The sequence below is a fragment of the Elephas maximus genome, chromosome 6 (genome assembly GCF_024166365.1).
Source record: "Elephas maximus indicus isolate mEleMax1 chromosome 6, mEleMax1 primary haplotype, whole genome shotgun sequence".
Taxonomy (NCBI): Eukaryota; Metazoa; Chordata; class Mammalia; order Proboscidea; family Elephantidae; genus Elephas; species Elephas maximus.
In genome coordinates, this window is record NC_064824.1 from 121,406,131 (window position 1) to 121,426,670 (window position 20,540).

At 40.3% G+C, this 20,540-nt stretch overlaps 1 protein-coding gene across 2 annotated transcripts in view; it reads right to left on the reverse strand.

Annotated features, from left to right (window-relative positions):
• Positions 1-4,952: 4,952 nt before the first annotated feature.
• FARSB (phenylalanyl-tRNA synthetase subunit beta) overlaps positions 4,953-20,540 on the reverse strand; it is a 60,395-nt gene continuing 44,807 nt past the window's right edge. Inside the window, exon 16 of one of the 2 annotated variants that reach the window (XM_049888309.1) lies at positions 4,953-5,669. In XM_049888309.1, the coding sequence (XP_049744266.1) occupies positions 5,518-5,669 (152 nt within the window). In that variant the 3' untranslated portion in view covers positions 4,953-5,517. The remainder of the gene's footprint in view (positions 5,670-20,540) is intronic. The other variant, XM_049888308.1, reaches the window with a different exon arrangement.

Sequence of the window (20,540 nt, forward strand, 5' to 3'; positions counted from 1 at the left end):
AGACTGGTGCAGCGGTCAGGTGCCAGTTCCTGTAGCTGTCAAGTTGATTCTGATTCATGGCGACCCCAGGCGTTTCAGAGTGGAACTACTCCACAGGGTTTTCAGTGGCTGTGATCTTCCAGAAGTAGATTGCCAAGCCTTTCTTCTGAGGTGCCACTGGGTAGATTTGAACCACCAACCTTTTGGTTAATAGCCAAGTGATGGCTAACTAATTTCTGGTTAGGCTACTCCTGTTTGAAAAGTAATGAGTCACTCAACAATATATTTTTAATTCAAAACATATCCTTTTACCTGGCAACCCCTATACCTAGGAATCCAGCCTATTAAAATTATATCGCTCAAGTACAAACCCGTTGCTGTTGTTGAGTTGATCCTGACTCATAGCGACCCTATAGGACAGAGTAGAATTGCTCCATAGGGTTTCCATGGAGTGCCTGGTGGATTCGAAATGCTGACCTTTTGGTTAGCATCTGAATTCTTAATTACTGCACCACCAGGGCTCCAAGTACAAAAGTCACATCTAATGGATCCCATTCTTCCCGAACACGTCTACCGAATACCTAATGTGGATGTTCACAGTCTTGCATCCATTAGGACTGACTGGTTTTCCTTGAGCTGAACCAGTGAGTGCTGTCTTAGGGGGGATGCATACGCAATGTCACCTTGAAGACTAAGGTGTCCTGACCCAAGCCATGATGTTTTCAGTAGCCTCACATGCATGTGAAAACCGGACGATGAATAAGGAAGACAGAAGAATTGATGCCTTTGAACTGTGGTATGGGTGATGAATATTGAATATACCGTGGGCTGCCAAAAGAACGAACAAATCTATCTTGGAAGAAGTACAACCACAATGATCCTTAGAAGCAAGAATGGCGAGATGCGTTTCACATACTTTGGACATGTTATCGGGAGGGATCAGTCCCTGGAGAAGGACATCATGCTTGGTAGAGGGTCAGCGAAAAAGAGGAAGATCCTCAACGAGATCGACTGCCACGGTGATTGCAACAATGGGCTGAAGCATAACAATTGTGAGGATGGTGCGGGACCAGGCACTGTTTCATTTTGTCCAGTATACACAGAGTTGCTATGAGTCAGAACCGACTCAATGGCACCTACCAACAACATACGCAAATTCACTGGAGCACTATTGTAATTGCAAAATGTTGCAACTGAATGACCACCAGCCAAGGAATAGCTGAACAAGGGCGGGGGAGGGGGGCAGCCTTGGAATACTGTATCATTTAAAAGAATGAGGTAACGTCTGTAAGTACTGACTTGGAAAGATGAGGCATAAGTGAAATGTCATAAGAAATACTATGTGAAAATAAAAAACAAAACTTAGCACTAACCAGTACATAGATTAGAGCAAAAAAACAAACCCAGTGTTGTCGAGTCGATTCCGACTCAGGTTAGAGCATGACCCCAAAAACATGAGTGTGTGTGTGTGGCTGACTGCCCAAATTAGGGAAAATGTCAGAAACAGGACATGTGAAATTGCTAATAACAGTTACTTTAGGGGACACTGGAGAAGAAAAGGTAGTTTTTTACAAAAAATTTTATAGTAGTGGGATATGATTTTTTAACTTTTTGTGTTTTCTGGGTTTTTTAAAATTTATTGTGCTTTAAGTGTAAGTTTTCTGGTATTTTTTATATTAAAAAAACCAAAATGTATAAAAAATTTCAACATTTAGGGTAAATAGGTAAATTCAGCAAACTGTAAAGTGAGCTGTAGGCTTTAAGTCACTCTTACTCAGTATCTCCAGCTTACTTTTTATCCATGTGACTTTGGACAAGTTATTAATCTCATAGAACCTCAATTGTTCTCATCTTACAAATGGGGGAGAATTCCTATTCTAACTACCATCCATAATTGTCACACTAAAAAAAAAAAAAAGTTGAAATAAGATCACATGTGAAAATATAAAATGAATGCAGGAATGTGAGACTGCAGTAGTAGAGTTTATCTGCAAGCTAGAACAAGACTCAAGTATATTTAATTTTCCTTTTAATAGTAAGGCTCTCATTTTTTACTGAGAAGGTGTGTGCCTTCTCCACTGGAGGCTCCTGGCAGTGCCCAGACTGCCCTGGCTCCAGTTCAAGTGCTTCACACAGGACAAGTGCAGGGTCATCTGGTGGTGGAACATCGACTGGCAAGCTGAAGGGTTATTTCTTCTTCTAAGGTACCCGATACTGTGTCTCTTCCTACCCTTCCCTGCTCCAGAGGGCAGAAGAGCTATATGATAGATGGAGTTGATCTTCCCCTTTCACTGGGTTTTTGTTTTTAGGGTTTTCATTACAAGTAATTTCTGACCACCCAAAAGATATCGAGGTGGCTGGCTGCTTAACTGAGGACAAATGGCTCCCCACTAGCTCTCATATGATCCCGAGCCATGATTTTAACCAGTGAACCTGAAACTAGAATGTCTCAGTAAGAGTAGTGGACAAGTAAGCCACCTTTTGCAGAAATGCCAATCCTAAAATTCATGTTCTTTTACCCTGTGCATGCATTTGCTGGTATTGTATAGTTAAAATTATTAAAATACCACACGGTGCATTATATTTTTTTTCTCCTAGCTTTACTGAGGTATAACCTGCATTCTAAGTGTAGCTACCACCTCAATCAAAATACAGAATATATAGCATCACCTCAAAGTTTTCTCTCAACTCTTTGCTGCCAGTTTTCTCCCCAAGCCCCAGCCAACCACTAATCTGCCTTTGACTCTTCTAGAATTTCACATAAATGAAATCATATGTAGCCAATTGTGTCTGGCTGCTTTCACTTAGCATGATGCTTTTGAAATTCATTCACGTTGTTTTCTGTATCAACAGTTCATTCCGGTTTTTATTGCTGAGAAGAATTCCATAGTATGGATATGTCACACATTGTTTATCCATCCGAGGGGACTTTTGGGTTGTAGGTATTATCCATGACACTGCTGTAAACATTCCCATACAAGTCTTTGTAGGGCCACATGGGTTAACCTAGGAATAGAATGGCTAGATTACATGGTAGGTGTGTGTTTCGGTTGGAAGAAACCACCAAACTGCTTTTCAAAGTGGCTGTATTATTTTACATTTTCACCAACAGTGCATGAAAGTCCGAGTTGCTCCACATTCTCGCCAACGCTTGGTATGATCAGTCTTTTAAATTTTAGCCATTCCACTGGGTGTAAAACAGTATTCCATTGTGTTTTTTATGTGCACTTCTCTCATAACTAATGTGGAAACCCTTGGTGGCGTAGTGGTTAAGTGCTATGGCTGCTAACCAAGAGGTCGGCAGTTTGAACCTGCCAGGGGGTCCTTGGAAACTCTGTGGGGGCAGTTCTAGTCCGTCCTATGGGGTCACTGTGAGTCAGAATCAACTTGACGGCAGTGCGTGGGATAACTAATGATGTTGGGCCTCTTTTCATGTGCTTACTGGCCATTCATCTGTCTTCTCTCAGGAAATGTCTGTTCAAATCTTTTGTCCATTTAAAACAAAATTGGGTTGTTTCTCTTAAGTTGTAAGAATTCTTTATGTATTCTGATACAAGTCCTTTGACATACATTCTTTTATATAGGTATATCTTACTTCATTTCGAAAACCTAAGAATCTGCTATTCTGTTTAGGATTGGGAAGGCATAGCTGGAAGTTCGTATGTTTATAAATTGTGCCATGTTGGACACTGCTGCCTCTGATTCAAGGTTGTAATAGGGTTGGGTTTTGCAACAGGCTCAGTCAGCAAGAGCTCCATAAACAAAATTCTTTTTTAAAAAAATTTTTATTGTTTTAAAAGTTTACAAATCAGGTCAGTCTCTCATACAAAAATTTTATACGCCCTGCTATATACTCCTGGTTGCTCCCCCCTTAATGAGACGGCACACTCCTTCCCTCCACTCTCTATTTTCATGTCCATTCAGCCAGCTCCTGTTCCCCTCTGCCCTCTCATCTCCCCTCCACACAGTCTCATGTGTCTTCTTGATGCAAGAAGCTCACTCTTCACCAGTATCAGTTTCAATCCCATGGTCCAGTCCAATCCCTGTCTGAAGAGTTGGCTTTGGGAACGGTTCCTGTTTTGGGCTAACAGAAGGTCTGGGGACCATGACCTCTGGGGTCTTTCTAGTCTGTCAGACCATTAAGCCTGGTCTTTTTATGAGAATTTGAAGTCTGCATTGCACTGCTGTCCTGCTCCCTCAGGGGTTCTCTGTTGTGCTCCCTGTCAGGGCAGACATTGGCATAGCCAGGAACCATCTAGCTCTTCTGGTCTCAGGCTGATGTAGTCTCTGGTTTATGTGGCCCTTTCTGTCTCTTGGGTTCATAATTACCTTGTGTCTTTGGTGTTCTTCATTCTTCTTTGCTCCAGGTGGGCTGAGACCAAGTGATGCATCTTAGATGGCCACTTGCTAGTGTTTAAGACCCCAGACGCTACTCTCCAAAGTGGGATGCAGAATGTCCATAAACAAAATTTGTCTGTCTTTCTGAGCTATTTCTGCTGGGGCTTATTTTAAAGTTTTACATTTTACTGTGTTTCATATCATTGCAATAATACCAGGAACTTCTCTCAAACATTAGACCGAATACCTGTTGGAGGATTCTAGATCAAAGTCTGAAAAGAAATGAGGAGGTAAGGCAAGGGGACTGACTGAAGCTTAGCTTCAGAGGAGAGATCTAATAACTCCTGTAAAATAAGACAGAAACTAGTAGCTTAACTATTTAAAACCATGACTTTCTAACTGATCAATTACAGTAACGTGTAGCCTAGGGCAAAAATGGGTTTTCCACTGTTTTATTATGTTCATATTGCACTGATATCAACGATTGTCCGTTTCAACTCTTCTAGTAGAACGGATCTGTATTGCAAGTCCTCGAACGCTACCTTAGAGAGTCACGGCATAAAAAATAGCTAGGCAACCTCAAATATTTTGAATACTTGCATTGCAAATTTTTTTTTTTTACTTTAAAATGACTTTCAAAGGCTGCAACTATTCAATGGTGGTTGAATTGGTATTCAATCAATCAAATTCACAATACCGATTCTATGATTCTTAAAAGTTTTATAAAAACACTGTTATTGTTTCTCAATGATGAGCACATGTGAAATGTAGGAAATAAACGCTAAACCCTTCGTTATGCTCACGGTCATTCAACGTATGTGCTATCAATGATCTGGCTTCATCAGTCAGGAAAAGGATGGGACCCTGTTCTGCAGGGGAGTCATCAGTGAGGGCAGGAAGCGCCGCTGTCTGAGGAGCCTTTCTGACGTTCGGAACCGCCCCTATCTCCTGTTAGTAGTGCATTCTGCTGGCAGTCTGCTGGGCTTTGGCCCAACCCTGAACATCACGCGCCAATACCGCATTCATGTACTGCACAAGCTGGCTTGAAGCAGTGAAAGGTGATATCGACCCAGAGCGCCAGTGTTTTTCACTTTATTAAACATTACAGCACAAATGGAGGTCCCCTGTGGAGGAGGGTAAAGGACATTGGGGAAGAAGAAAGGGACACTCGAGAGAGGGTCACACACTAGCACCCCATCTTCACAAAAAGGGCTCGATATTGATCTCCAGGGAGGAGCAGGGCATGGTCAGCTCAAATTTGGTGATGACGTCAGGATGAAGGACCCCAAGCTTCCCGATGCTCTGACCCCGGGCAAAGATCTCAGCACATCGCCCAGGGAAGAAAGCGGAGCCTGGAAAACAGACAGCGAAAAATCAATGTTTCTCCTAGAAAAAAATGCCAATAGATATTTAACACTAAAGCACTTTAGTCTACTTAAAAAAAAAAAAAAAAAAAAAGCCACTCTTTAAACCACTGGCTATGAAAAGAGTGCCTCCTTACACTTTCTAGTAGTAAAAGTACATGATAATACACCAAGGTGCTTGTGCATGGAAAATTCAGCTTTATTCATAGATACTTGCTGGATTAGTCTATAGCGAATGCATTTTCTGTTCAGAACATCACTCATCTACCTTATTACACAGAGAAACACACCAGCACTGTCATCTGCAGGCTAAGGTGATCAGCCGGATCTGGTTACAGCCCACAGTGCCAGAATTTGGCTCGCAGTTCTGTCTGAAAAAGAGCCTTCCAAAAAATACAGCCAGAATTCTCCTTAGAAGCAAGGATGGCAAGACTTCATCTCATACACTTTGGACACGTTACTAGGAGGCACCAGTCCCTGGAGAAGGACGTCATGCTTAGTAAAGTAGAGGGTCAGTGAAAAAGAGGAAGACCCTCAACAAGATGGACTGACACAGTGGCTGCCACAATGGTCTCAAAGGATGGCGTGGGACTGGGTAGCGTTTCATTCTGTTGTACACAGGGTCTCTGTGAGTCGGAACCGACTTGATGGCACCTAATAACAAGCAGTTTGGGAGCATCTATTGGAAAACCATAGCAAAGGCCAGCCCTAAACTTTGAGTCAGGCAAGAAGTCCTGTCTTAGTTTAGGGATGAATGCATTGAGCAGCTTACTGAAGCAGTAACAGTTCTTGAAGTTTAAACAGCTTATGAAAGAAAAAAAAAAAAGAGCCAGTAACACCAAAACCCAAAAAGCACATGGGCCCGCTCCATATTCACTAGATTATCTGCGCCACAGAGGAGTTTATCAAGGCTCTCTACTCTATGGAAGCTTTAAAAAAAAAAAAAAAAAAGCTGACTCATTTCTCTCACCATCAAATTGAAAAGGGTCAGGCCCACGGCTCCTGACTAACCCAACTGAAGCACTTACTGCCATAAACTATAAATACCCAGCAGAGCTGGGCCACAGCCACCAGGCTGCCATTTCAGAGCGAGTGCATTATTTATGAAAGGGTAAATTGCTGAGTCTCTACTAATGGCTCCAAGGTCAGCATAATTCAAGGAATAGAGATCTGAGTTCGGGTAGGGGGAGGGGATCCTGCTACTGTCAAGTCTGTTTACCATACAGAAACCGGAAGATGGCATGTGTTACCAGACCCTCACAGGAGGCTGTTCATTTCTGGGGAAAGGCCTGAAAGCGTTTTCTGCTGTCATTCTTAAACAACCCCAATGCAACCTGGCTGAAATAGAGGGTGGTCTGTTTTGCACATAACCCAAACAAAATTCGGCTTCATTGTCTATTAAAGCCAGAGTTTTAATGAACTGCATTTAAGTACAGTAAAACCTGGTTTCCATGTTTAAGATGGAAACCTGCCAGAGAAGGAAAACTCAAATATTTTCCATGAAAAGGAGTGATAGAAAAGTGGTAAGACTGCATCATGTCAAAGGCAGAAAACACGCGAGACCTGGAAAAACAAGGCAGTCCTGTCGAGTTCCGGCTCTCACAGGTTTCACTTTACTTGGCTATGTGTGCTAATTCACACTTGGGGAGGGGTCAGGGAGGGAAATCAAATAAAATAATATAAAATATTTTTACGTATTGTATAGAGCCTTAGCGAAATGCGAATGTTACTAAATGTGATAAAGATGGCATATTTTAATTCTATCACAATGAAAACCTAACCTAAAAAACAAAACTATTTCCCCCCAAAAAGAAGAGAAATCTTCTGTGATGAAGAAAAGTTTGTATAAAGTACTGACAGGGTACTAAGGCAGTATCATCAAGGATCAGGGGAACTGAGAAGCCCTTCACTCCACCACCCCCGCCCTTATGCAGAGCTGTATCTGACTGAGTAAGCCTTTACATCTCAGGGATAACGCCAGCCGTTCAGAAGGGAGGTTCAGATCTTCTGATAACCAGCCTTAGGTTTAAGAATCCTCGCTTTACCGAAATCCTTCTTTTTATCTATCTTCAACTCCAATTTGATTGGATTCATTTTTACTGATGCATAAAACCAGACTCTTTCAGAATCTAAGCCAGATGTGTGCTACATCCTGACAGTGTTAGCAAAAGAAAGCCTACGAGATAAGAACTTTAGAATTTTTACTTTATAAAACAACTTTCTGAGTCAGCACTTTTTAGCAAAAACTCAGTTGGTAAGCACGATAATGTCCGCTGGACCTCTCTCCAGAAGTTTGGATCAAACTTTGCTCTAGCTCATTAGCCAGCTAGGTACGCGGTCAAACAAAAATATTCATATCAGTAAATATAAATTTTCTCTCTTTTCAAAGAAAAGCAAACAGAAGTGAAATTCAATATTATGCTTTATTAAAAACATATCCACTCTGAGAGTATTCTAAATCATATGAATGTCCAAAGCTCTCGAACCAGCGCGTTGACCCCGAGAGTCACTTCAGATCCTCAATCGGTCCCGCGGAGGGGCTGCTTCCACGTGCAGCAGCCATCACAGGGGCCTACTGCCCTCGCCTCTAATACTAATCCTCCCTGTTGCTGTTGTCAGTTGTCATCGAGTTGATTGTGACTCATGGCGGCCCCATGTGTGCAGAGTACAACTGCTCCATAGGGTTTTCAAGGCTGGGACCTTTTGGAAGCAGATCTCCAGGCCTATCTTCTCAGGCATCTCTGGATGGGTTTGAACTGCAACCTTTCGGCTATTAGAGTGCCTCACCATTTACACCACCCAGGGACTCTGATCTTCCCCCACGCACCCACATGTAAAAATTAAGTCCAATAATGGGATTTCTGATGTGTTAAAAAAAACTGTATACTTTAAATTGTGATGACAATTTTAACATTTCTTGCCATTTTTTCCATTTCTAATCAGGTCAGATTATGACATAAACACTTGGCATGAATTTCTTCTTGATGCCTCTGTTCAATAAGTGCACGGCTGACCTTCTGGTCTCCATATATACAAATTGAGAGATACATAAAAGAGCCTTCAAGTTTTTAAGACAGCCTAAAAACTGTGCCACTTGACTGACCTTGCATGGGAATTAGAAATACTCAAAGAAAAATTAAAATTACTAAAATGCAGGCATTCTTTAGTGCTTTTAAAACATTTATGGCTCAAACCCAACTTTGCAGTCAAAAGTGAAGCATTTCAAAGGGCAGAGAGAATAACTGCTTCACCAACAAAACAAAGGGAACACGACTCACTAAGGCACAATAAGGCCTGAGTTCAAAGATGAGAGCATCTCCACCATCAGCAGAAGGAAGGTTGTTTAGCCCAGTAACTCAGGCAGATCAATGCAGTCATCATGCTGTAACGAGGACCAAGACATCTTCCCAGAAGTCAAAGAAGCCACATCTGAATGGAACCTAAATACGGGTCTCAGCTTGTGAATAATCAGAACTGGATGGTAGCCAAAGGCTACTTTAACTTAACAAACAAAAACACTTCTGGAGAAAGAGCCTAAGAAGCCCTGGTGGTGCCACGGTTAAGCATTCAGCTGCTAACCTCAAGGTCAGCAGTTCGAACGCAGTAGCGGCTCCTTAGGAGGAAGATGTGGCCGTCTGCTTCCATAAAGATTTCAGCCTTGGAAACCCTATGGAGCAGTTCTACTCTGTTCTGTAGGGTCGCTACGAGTCGGAATCAACTCAACAGCAATGGGTTTGGTTTGGTTTTGGGGAAACAGCAGCATGTTGTATCTAGACACGTAAAGTTGCCAACACAAGGAAAATCGTGTTGCCTTCTGCCTCGGAACTCTAAAATTCAAATTCTATGATCAAACTATGTTACATTTCTTTTATTCACGTATTTAAGCCTAAATAGAGGTCCTGGTTTACGGGTATATCAAAGTACATAAATAATGCAATTTTCAACCCGTGCCCCAAGTGCTCCCCAGCAAAAAGCCTCACAGTCTCCTTTTCCACCAGTTCCTCACAGATTACACCGTCAGCTTTGCACAGTAAAACCACTTCCCACACAAAACGGATTCCGGGGAAAACAGTGTTCCTGTTGAAATACATGTGGAAGCCCGGACAAAAGAAACAGCAGTTAAGCACAAATAAGAATTTAATTTCCAAAACTTAGTGGGGTGTAAGTAAGTCCCTTAATGAAAGCTTTTGTAGCATCTCCTCCAAGGCTATAATTGCCTCTCTGTGCTCAAATGGCAGGACCACTTTGAGGACCTTGGGGGTAATTCTTGGGCCGTAATCCAGCCCAGCACCTAGTCTTTAGCACATTTTCTGGCTAATTGACCTTCAAAGAGTTTGTGAGCGCCCTGTCTTGCTCGTTGCCAAACACCTTTCACAGTTTCTTTTAGCCCAGTCTTTCTTTTAGAGTAATATTATAGGCCAAGAGTTGGGAGAGGCTTTCCACATAGAGTCATTCCTATAATTTTATGAAGCTTCGGAAGTAGAAGCTTAAGGGAGGTATCTGAGCAGACCCACAATCCGAAAGGATCAGACAAGTGTTATCAAGTATGATAACAATGTTAGACCTCCTGCCATTGGCTATATTTGACTAATTCGTATGGTACTTCATTTGGCCCATCTCTAAAAATCACCTACTCATACAATTTTACTTTTCCCTTTCTTCATATTATTAATACACGCTTTGGTGTTCAAACCCACATAACTGCTTACAATGTGGAACTTGACCACCCAAGTTTTTTACAAAAAAAAAAAAAAAAAAGAACAAAACAAAAAGAAGGGTGGGGAACACCAAAAAAGGAATGTCCATATATCACAGAAACTAATTGAAACTTATCATTGTGCACTGTGAAACAACCAACCAAATTCAAGGACCAAAAACACAAAATACAGAATTACAGAGATATAGTACACCATTGGGCCAAGTGAATATATTTAAATCTCAGCTTTAAATTACTGATTACGTAATATGGAGTCTGTGGGTGGGTGGGTGAGTGATAATCATTTAACCATCTGACTTGAAGGCTGGCACCTTCCCAAATTCTCTCTCTCCTCCCAAATCCTTAATTCTCTTGCAGTTAGATATATATAATATAATCCATTCCATGGTCCAACAACCTATCCTCAAAAATCACAGGAAGGAAAAAAATCTCCAGTGTCCCATTCTGGAGTGAAATTGATGGACTGGATGACAGGGAAAAGAGTGGAAAAGGGTTGAAACCATCATTTCCCATGCTGGACTTTCTCCTCGTTTCCCACCAGTTTTCTGAGGATATAGTAACCGTTACTTACTGTCTAACTCTACCAGCACTGGCGGCACAGTGGTTAACAGCTATGGCCGCTAACGAAAAGGCTGGCAGTTTGAATCCACCCGCTGCTCCTTGGAAACCCTCTGTCCTCTACGGTTGCCATGAGCTGGAGTTGACTCTACGTCAACAGGTTCTGCCAGCACATCATTTACTTGAATCCACAATCAAAGCCCATGCAAGCAGCGGTCAAGAAATCAGACCACATATTGTATTGGGCAAATCTGCTGCAAAAGAGCTCTTCGAAGTGTTAAAAAGCACCTATGTCACTTTGAGGACTCAGGTGTGCCTGACCCAAGCCATGGTATTTTCAATCACCTCATATGCATGTGAAAGCTGGACAATGAATTACAATGAATAAGGAAGATTGAAGAATTGGTGCCTTTGAGTTATGGTGAAGAATGCTGAATATACCATGGACTGCCAAAAGAAAAAACAACTCTGTCTTAGAAGAAATACAGCCAGAGCACTCCTTGGAAGTAAGGATGGTGAGACTCACTCACTCAAGGATGGAGATGTTATCAGGAGGGACCGGTCCCTGAAGAAGGACATCATGCTTGGTAAAGTAGAGGTCAGAGAAAAAGAGGAAGACCCTCAATCGAATGTATAGACACAGTGGCTGTAGCAATAGGCTCAAGCATAACAAGGACTGTAAGGATGGTGCAGGACTGGACAGTGTTTCGTTCTGTTTTACGGAGGGTCGCTATGAGTCGGAGCAGACTTGACGGCGCTTAACAACCACCACCAGCATATCAATATCACCTTCCTTTGCTGAAGCAGAGAAAATACAGAATATAGGGCCTATAAAACTGAACACACACTTATGATACCATACGTGTGAGCACGGTTTCATTCTTCACGGCAGTTGTTCTCAAAATTTTAGAACCAGAAGTTATTTGAGGCCACCAATAGAATTATACAAAAGGGGGAGGACCCAAGGGGGAAAAAAGCACAATGTAGGTAAGACATTAACCTATATAAAAGGAAAAAAAAGTTTAAGAACATGGGAAGAAAAACTGGCATTGGAAACACACGCACACATGCACACACTTTTCCGATCCTACTACACTCTGGGTTGGAAGAAAACAGCTCTGTAAAGTCCATTTAATTTGTAAGTGGAGACTGAATAATTTCCAACTGGTAATATAAAACACCCACTTTCCCTCCAGATGTGTACAATTCTTCACCTTACATCTGAAGTGAAATATTTATGGTACCTAAAGTCTTTAAAGAGAGGAGACCTAATCCTTTGAGTTTAATGGCTATCTTTCATCCCTTTCTGAAGATCAAAAGAAAGAAAACCCCCTTACACAACTTTACAGTGCTAATCCCAACACACCTGCAGACATCATTACCTCTTAAAGCTTAGGAACTGGACGTGAGAGGAGAACTGGGACCTACTTAGCCCCACAGCATGGAACTCGGAGAAGATGCCTGTGTTCACAGTGACTTTATATCAAGACAGGACATGGCAAAATTGGTATTACAAATAAAGACAGGATCCTGGAAGACCTTACTCTTGAAAATTAATCGGCAAAGCCCAGACTGCACAGTCTCCTAACCAATGGAGAAATACCTTTGATAAACAATCACCTTCTTTTGTGAATTTGTGCAGAGAAACCCATAATTTATTTCCATGACTGTCACTTTTTAACATTCCTTATGAAAAATTTAATTAGCTGGCCAAAAACTAAATGATTAAATAGAAAATGCTAGGGAAACATAGGATCTATTCTGAAGTCTAATCTAAACTGTGTCTCTCACAAACACATACACACTCAGATTTCAAAGCCTGACAGAGGGCAGGAATGTGGCAAGAGTTTAAATGTGATCCATCTAACTGCATATTTAAATCAGTCTCAGCTACACTTATGTACAAAGGATTTTTAACTCTAGGTTAAAAAGTGTCTCCACTATCTGCTTTAAAAACTCCTTATTCCTAAATAAGGTACCACTCTACACTTGTCTGACACTTAAATCATTTTTCCAAGGATTTTCACATTTCTTCAGACAGATTTAAAATAACACCTTCAAAAATAAATGGTATGGATCATCCTACCTTCCTGGGCCTGCATATGGCTTTTCCCTGAGAAAAACCTGGAAGACGGCTACTCCTCAAACCAAAGATGAGCAGCTTATTACTTTCTCCACAATTATAGTGAAATAATAATAATAATAGACCGTTGTAGGACTAATTATGGACAGAAAGGCAATGTTGAGTATATGAGACTGTATTTATAATTTCACATCAGATAACTTATTCAATCAACCTTTGGCCAACTTGGAGTAAACGTAACTTCTAACATGTAATCACGACAGATGTGTTTTCTTTTCAGAACTACACGTCAGCTGACAAGTAGGGCGTGTAGAAGAAAAAGAAAAGTGAAAGAATAATGACAGTGTGAAAATATCGTACGTTGCTTTCTTCTCATCTCCTTCCATCTGCAGTGAAAGCAGCGAGTCAGCCCCAGAGCGGCCCTGGCAGAACCCTCTGTGGGACAGGCATGTCACAGATGGGAAAAAGGGAAGCACAAGGAGATTAGGAAACTTGCCGAAGGCGAGCAATCGTATAGCCAGAGAGCAAGCTGGAGGTGAGAAGAGCCACTGAACCGGCACCTCTGTGTGTGGCCCACAGGTGCAGAAGGCCGATTTCATAATGTTTTTAAGCTTTTGGTCAAGCTGTCCATTTCATGTTTGCAAACTTCTAGTTTAAAATAAATAAACAAACCTAAAGAAAAAAAAAAAAGACCGTGATAACTGACCAGCGCTAACTTAGCACGTAGCCAGGTACGCTCTGCAACATTATTGTTGTTCTTGTTGCTGAGAGTCTTTGGGTTGATTCTGACTCACAGCAACTCCATATGACAGAGCAGAACTGCCACACAAGGCTTTCTGGGCTGTAATCTTTATGGCAGCAGACTGCCAAGTCTTTTTCCTGTGGAACCACTGGTGGGTTTGAACTGCCAACCATTTGGTCAACGAACAAGGCTAAACTGTTGTACTACCAGGGCTCCTTTCTGACTATCTAGATATATTCATATATTCTATCTATCTAAATATATGTAAAAATACATATATTTTTTCTCTATTACAACATTTCCTAATACTTTTGGAAATGTAATGCCCTATCATTTATTTCATTTTGTTACTTTACCACTGACACAGTATTAGATTTAATATATTATTTTAAATGACTAACTTGATTATATTTGGGAAGTTTTAGGAACCTTTAAGACAGACTAAGGAGCCCTGGTGGCACAGTGATTAAGAACTCAGCTGCTAACTGAAAGGTTGGCAGTTTGAATCTACCAGTTGCTTCATGGGAGAAAAATGTGGGAGTCTGCTTCCAGTACCTAGGCATGTAAGATGCCCATAAGTGCCTGGCATTCCTGGGCATTTTTCACATTCACAATGTGCCACTCCCTGTGACAGGATGTCCTATTATTACTAAAATGTCAGATAGATAGTTGCTGCTGAGTCTACTCCGACTCGTGGCCATGGGACTATCTACAACAGACTCTTACAGATACCCTTAATCATGGCACCTAAAAGAAAAGCAAGTGAAATTGAGTTGTACAGAGAAGAGTGAGGCTATTTAATCAGCATCACTATGGTAGTCATGAACTTCCTGATCTCTATAAGACTAGGATTCAAAGGTTTTTTTTTAAGACAAGGACCCTCCGCTCAAAATCTTATTTACAAGTACATATACAAGTGGATTTTTTTTCTTTAAAGTGGCTTATAGGTGGAAACCCAAAATCCACTTTAATAGTTGGTGCTCTAAAACATATCCCCTGGGAATGGCCAGTGTCTTCATTAGCTGTAAAAATGCAAACTGGAAATAAATGCCAGTGGTTAGCGACAACACAGCCTGAAAGGCAGCGAGATGCAAGTGTGTCCATGAAGCTAATGCACACAAGGGTGGGTGGGATGAAACCATTACATATGTGGATATGAGAGGAGAGCCAGCCATCTGAATTGTGTTCAAACGTGAAGGGATACTCCATTTACAAGCAAGGGAGCAAGGGAGAGAGAATATGAAAATGATTTTAGTAAGAGTTAATTTTTAAATAACTTAGGAGTTAGCTTGAAACTTGATTCAGTAATCTTAGAGTTGGGTAGCATTTTAATATTGCCAAAAAGTTCAGGAAGGAAAAAAATCAAAATATAAGCTGTAAATTAAGATTAGTTTAATCTTTAAGAAAGAAAAACCCCCAACTACCAGTGGCTTTAACAAGGCAGAAGTTTATTTTGCTCATGTCAAAGTCAGAAGCAGTGCTCCAGGGAACTGAGGTCTTTCTTCTGAGTGGCCATGTGCTCAGCAGACTACCCCACACTTATCAACCCCAGGGATTCATCTGATATGTTTATCTATTTTTCCATCCACCCACTCATCAATTCTTTTAATCCCTCCATCAATTTAAGAGCTGGCTTGGCCACTTAGAAGGCTGACATTTAATATACCAGGGCACATTCTCCAAAAGTTCACCAGGCACAGGGGCTTAACCAATCCTCTGCAGCACACCACTGTGCCAAACAGGATGCTGCCAAGTAGACACATGAGACTATGTGGGTAGCTTGTGTCTGAAGAGGAGATGAGACAGCAGAAGGGGTCAGAAGCTGGCTGAGTGGACACGAAAATAGAGGACGGAGAGAAGGAGCGTGCTGTCTCATTAGGGGAGAGCAACTAGGAGTGTATAGCAAGGTGTATATAAATTCTTGTATGAGAAACTGACTTGATTTGTAAACTTTCACTTAAAGCACAATAAAAATTAAAAAAAACAAACAGGATGCTGCCAAATTCTGAAAGTGATGAAAGTGTAACTGAGTCTTATATGTGTAAGATAAAAATGAAATAGTCAAATTTATCCTTAAAATTCTTTAACTTTCAGGACCTGGGCCCTTGAAAGATCACAGGCTAAAAATGAACTTCTTTAACAACTCTGCATTTGGGTGGTGGCACCCTTTTCTTCAGAATAGTGTAAGCCAATATCTAGACTGGGATCAGGAAAAAAAGGAGCACAAGGTGGTGGTTATGGATTAAAATTGTGTCCCCCCAAAAATATGTGTTGTAAATTCTAACCCCTATACCTGTGATTGGAGCCCTGGTAGCGAAATGGTTAAGAGTTAGGTTGCTAACTGAGAAGTCGACAGTTCGAATCCACCGGGCACTCCAAGGGAAGATGTGGCAGTTTGCTTCTGTCAAGATTACAGCCTTGGAAACCCTATGAGGCAGGTCTACTCTGTCCTATAGAGTTGCTATGAGTAGAAATCAACCTGACAGCAATGGGTTTTGGGTTTAGTTTGGGTTTTCTTGGGTATCACACAAGCAGCATTGACATGGAAGATACACAAAATGCATGCATTTTTGTATATGCTACTATGGCAGATAGATGGCTGTGACAAGACTTTCTGTCCACTGATTGCTCTCTCAAAGTCGTATGTGGGAGGCAGCCTGCAAGTGCCGTTCATGGTTTCCTTGTGGAAACTATCTATGTGTGATCATTAGAGCTTTAGTGTGTGACACGGGCTTTGAGAATTAAATAAAAATTGTTCGCTTTTTAAATTTAATTCAAAAAAGTTATTTAACCCATCATTAATTATGTCAATTGCTAAAAAGAAAAAAAAAAAAAAAGCTGACAATATCCAAGCTATTTTTTGTATCGAGCAAAAGTTAAAAGTTAAATTCACTAAAAATAATTTTTAAGAAATTATTTTTTCAATTGTTTTACTTTTGCTGAAAAATAAGTTTTAAATGATTTTAAAGATGTTTGGATTATTACTGCTACTATTATGTATTTATGTAAACTGCTAATTGGTATATCTAATTTGATATATTATAATTCACATAAGTAAATAAATAGCATTAAAAGTTATGCAGCAAATAGTTACAAAGTTAAATGTTAAGTTTTTTAAATTGTTTAACTTAAATTTTTATTCATTCTTAAGCCTGAAATGAATGAAAAGAATAAGTTTTATACTTTGTCTTTTATGTATATAGCACAGATATAAATATAGTACATAAAGAGATACATAGAGTATCTGTGGTATTACAATTTCATGGAGGGGTAATTACGAAAAAAAAGTCTAAAAATCCTCTTTAGAGGAGAGATAATTAAGAAAATAAAAAAAGCCGAGGAAGACTGTTACAGCAAACCTATCAGAAGGAAAAGTAAGCCAAGTCATTGAACGTGGGACCTGCTGTAGAGCACGCCAATCTGCTGTGAGTACTGAAATGTCAAGTATGGACCAAAACAAACAAAAAGAGGGTGCTGAGTGGAGAACTTCGCCTTGAGCCCCTTAGAGAGAGTGAGGCAAGCGCAGTAAACACGCTCAGAAACACTGCAGGACTAAGTGAACAGTGTGGAGGTTTTATAAACATGTTGAGTCTTTAATAAAGACTCAAAAGTCAAATAAGCTAACAAAAATGATAGTATTTAAAAACTTGGCCTCCAACAAAAAGTAGAGAACCAGTGTTTTTTACACTGAGTAATAAGATCAGGAAGCTTAAACACTTCCAAACTTTAGTGCAACGACGCCCCTGCTGAGGGGAGCTCAATGTGGATGCGCCACACACACCCTTCTTTATTCTGGTCCAGAAAGTTCCATATAAATCAAATCATAAGCTGAACAGCCTTATTTCAACAAGTTGTCCAATATACATTTTTCTCATACATTTCCAAGCTCGTATTACACTAAAAACCAGTGTGAAGACCAGGGAAACATCACAATTTCACCCATATTTTGTAGCATCTGAAACCTTTCACAGGTGTCCTTAAAGAGGAAAAAGGTCATGACCTCCAGGTCAAGTCAATGATCGTTTAGGTGTTACTGTAACAGAAGGTGCCTAAATAACCCTTATTCGTACATATGGTGGAGGATTAAATGTGCGGATTACTCGCAAGGTTATTTTTCATTGCACAAAATGAATTCTGAGCAGCATGAAAGCTAGAATTGTCAAAACTAAACGGTCTAAAAAGTCTGTCTCTTCATCAGAGGTCTTGTCTGAAGTTAAACTGAAGTTTTCTATAGAACTGTGAATAATCAAAACTGAAATAGGTAATAAAGAAGGTAAAAAAAAAAAACCACACTCTCAAGTCATCACAGCCAATCACATCCAAAGCCCACTACATTCTACAAGAAATTATTTTCGCCACTGATTTGCCCAGCAACCACCGAACTGTTCTAGACACAAAAATGTTGGGAATTTTCCTTGCCCAGAAGTGGTTTTTGAAAAGGATAAATGCATTTTAACATACATAATTTAGTTTGCAATAAACCACAAAAACGAAGGGGAAAAAGCCCGAAAAAAAGTATATACATATGCTAAAATAATCTGATCAAATGCCACCAAAGTATTAAAGCCCTTCTGAAACCTTTAAAATGCCCTGCAGTATGCTAAAAAGTTAAATGTGGTTCTCTTGCTCTTTTTTGTTTTCACTCAACAACTAACCTTATTCTATCATCAGCTCAACATTCTATCTCATCCTATGCTCTTAATTGCAAGGGTGTTCAGCAAATAAAAGATATGTTAGACTAAGTGCCCATGGCTTCCAGCTCTAGCTGCAGAAACACCACGTCTAAGGGTTTCTGCAGAGACCCACACACTGCGGAGCGCTGCTGCCAGCAGAGCAAGCAAGGTTACACTCCAGTGTCAACAGAACTCCTTGGGATCATTGCGGTGGTCAATGAAACGAGTTTCTAGGTTTCTCTTACAATGGACAAAAGCCAGGTTTCTCAAAGAAGAATTAAGTTCTTTCCCACTCATCCCTACCACCAAACAAAGCAGCAAAAAAGGAACCTAGTAGTGTTCATTAAAAAGGACAGAAATTAGGTGTAACTTCTAACGTAACTGACATTAGCAGGAATCTGGTGAACAGACTTAGGTCAATTATAACTGCAAAACCACCAGGGATTTTTAATTATTAAAAAGTAAACCATATGTCAGAGTAATAGAAGACAACCCAATAATCAAGACTAGCAGGGAATAGTAGTTCTTAATTTGTTTCTACTCTACTGTTTGGTACTTTGAAGACCTTTTCCTAGCAGAAAAAGCTATGTGCAAGACAAGAGCATAAATCTGAGGTGATGAGGTAGCTAAACACACCCCAGCAACCAAATGCCTCTGTACGTACGTGTGTATTGTACGTGTGTGTGCGCGCACATAGAGAGAGAAAGAGAGACAGAGAAAGAAGAACTAACACCAGCTTTGCTAAACTTATTCTGACAAGCCACTTTTTTAGGCTTTGATTTATTTAACCATAGAAAAAGGATAATAGTATTTCTCATTAGATTATCAAAAGATTTAGAAATCCCTACAAGAAATGAGAAACTATTATTTATAATGATACTGTCTTTGGCTTCATGGCTCTCACAGAAGGCATCTATGAAACAAGCGCTAGAACCAGGCAGATGTCCAGGACTCCAGGGAGACTGGCGCAGCCGATGGTGGGGATGGGCCAGTGAAAGAAAACATCCTGCCCTTTTCCAGAGGAAACCAGTTAGACACAATGAAATACGTGCTGACCTGGGCCAAGCATGTGGATGAAGCTCTACCAAAGCGTCTCAAATTCATAAATCTTGGGCAGTTCGTAAATGTAAAAACTTTAAACCACTGCAGTATTCTATTTTGAAAGCCAAAGTAGATTGGAAAGGAGACTCAAGGATGAGTCTGTAAATCTTCATACTAAATCAAAACCCATAGTAACAGGTTGGCCTAAAAACTGAACATAAAGATCTTGTACCACATCAAAAGTAGTTATAGCTTATGAATGTATTTCTTAATTAAAAAAAAAAAAAAAACTCTCAAAAACACTCCAAACCAAAACAGCATATGATAAGTATGGAAATTAAGTACAATCATCAGAATATTCTGTTTTGATGTGGAAGCATATGGGATTCAAGTTACAGTATCATACGTTTAGAATTATAAAAATCTGACTTTTTAAAAGGAGATCAACATAAATTAGCTGTATCATAAAAGGTTCCAAGTGGCACAAATCATGAAATTTTCCCAAAACTGAAAGCTATAACTTTTACCTTCCTGGAGTTTCTTAAATCAGTCTTCTCTTTGGCTTATAACTATGGCCACCATTCAAACTCAAGTCTTCATTTTCACTGCTCTAGGATATACAATAATACCTTCAAACCATTCTTTTTACCACTACTCTTCATGCCATCCACCCTATATATCGCCAGATAAGTCCCTCTAAATTACAGACCTAATCACACCATTGCCTGCTTTAAAAAAAAAAAAAAAAGGAAGAAACAGCTTTAATACTCCCCCCTCCCCAACTTAGCTGAAACCCTTGTTCTAGTATTTAGAACTCCGTTAGTCCCAAGCTCCTTCTTCACCCTGCAGTCAAACCACACTGGACTCCCTGCTGCTCTATACACATCACATGTTTCCCATCATTTTGACTTTGTTCATATGGTTTGCTTTGCTTCCTCTGTCTCTGCCTATTCCTTCAAAAGCTCATTTCACTTGCCAGAAGCTTACTAATGGTTTTCTAGATGCCCTCAAGAAGGCGCACGATTTCCCTCTTTTGAAACCTAAA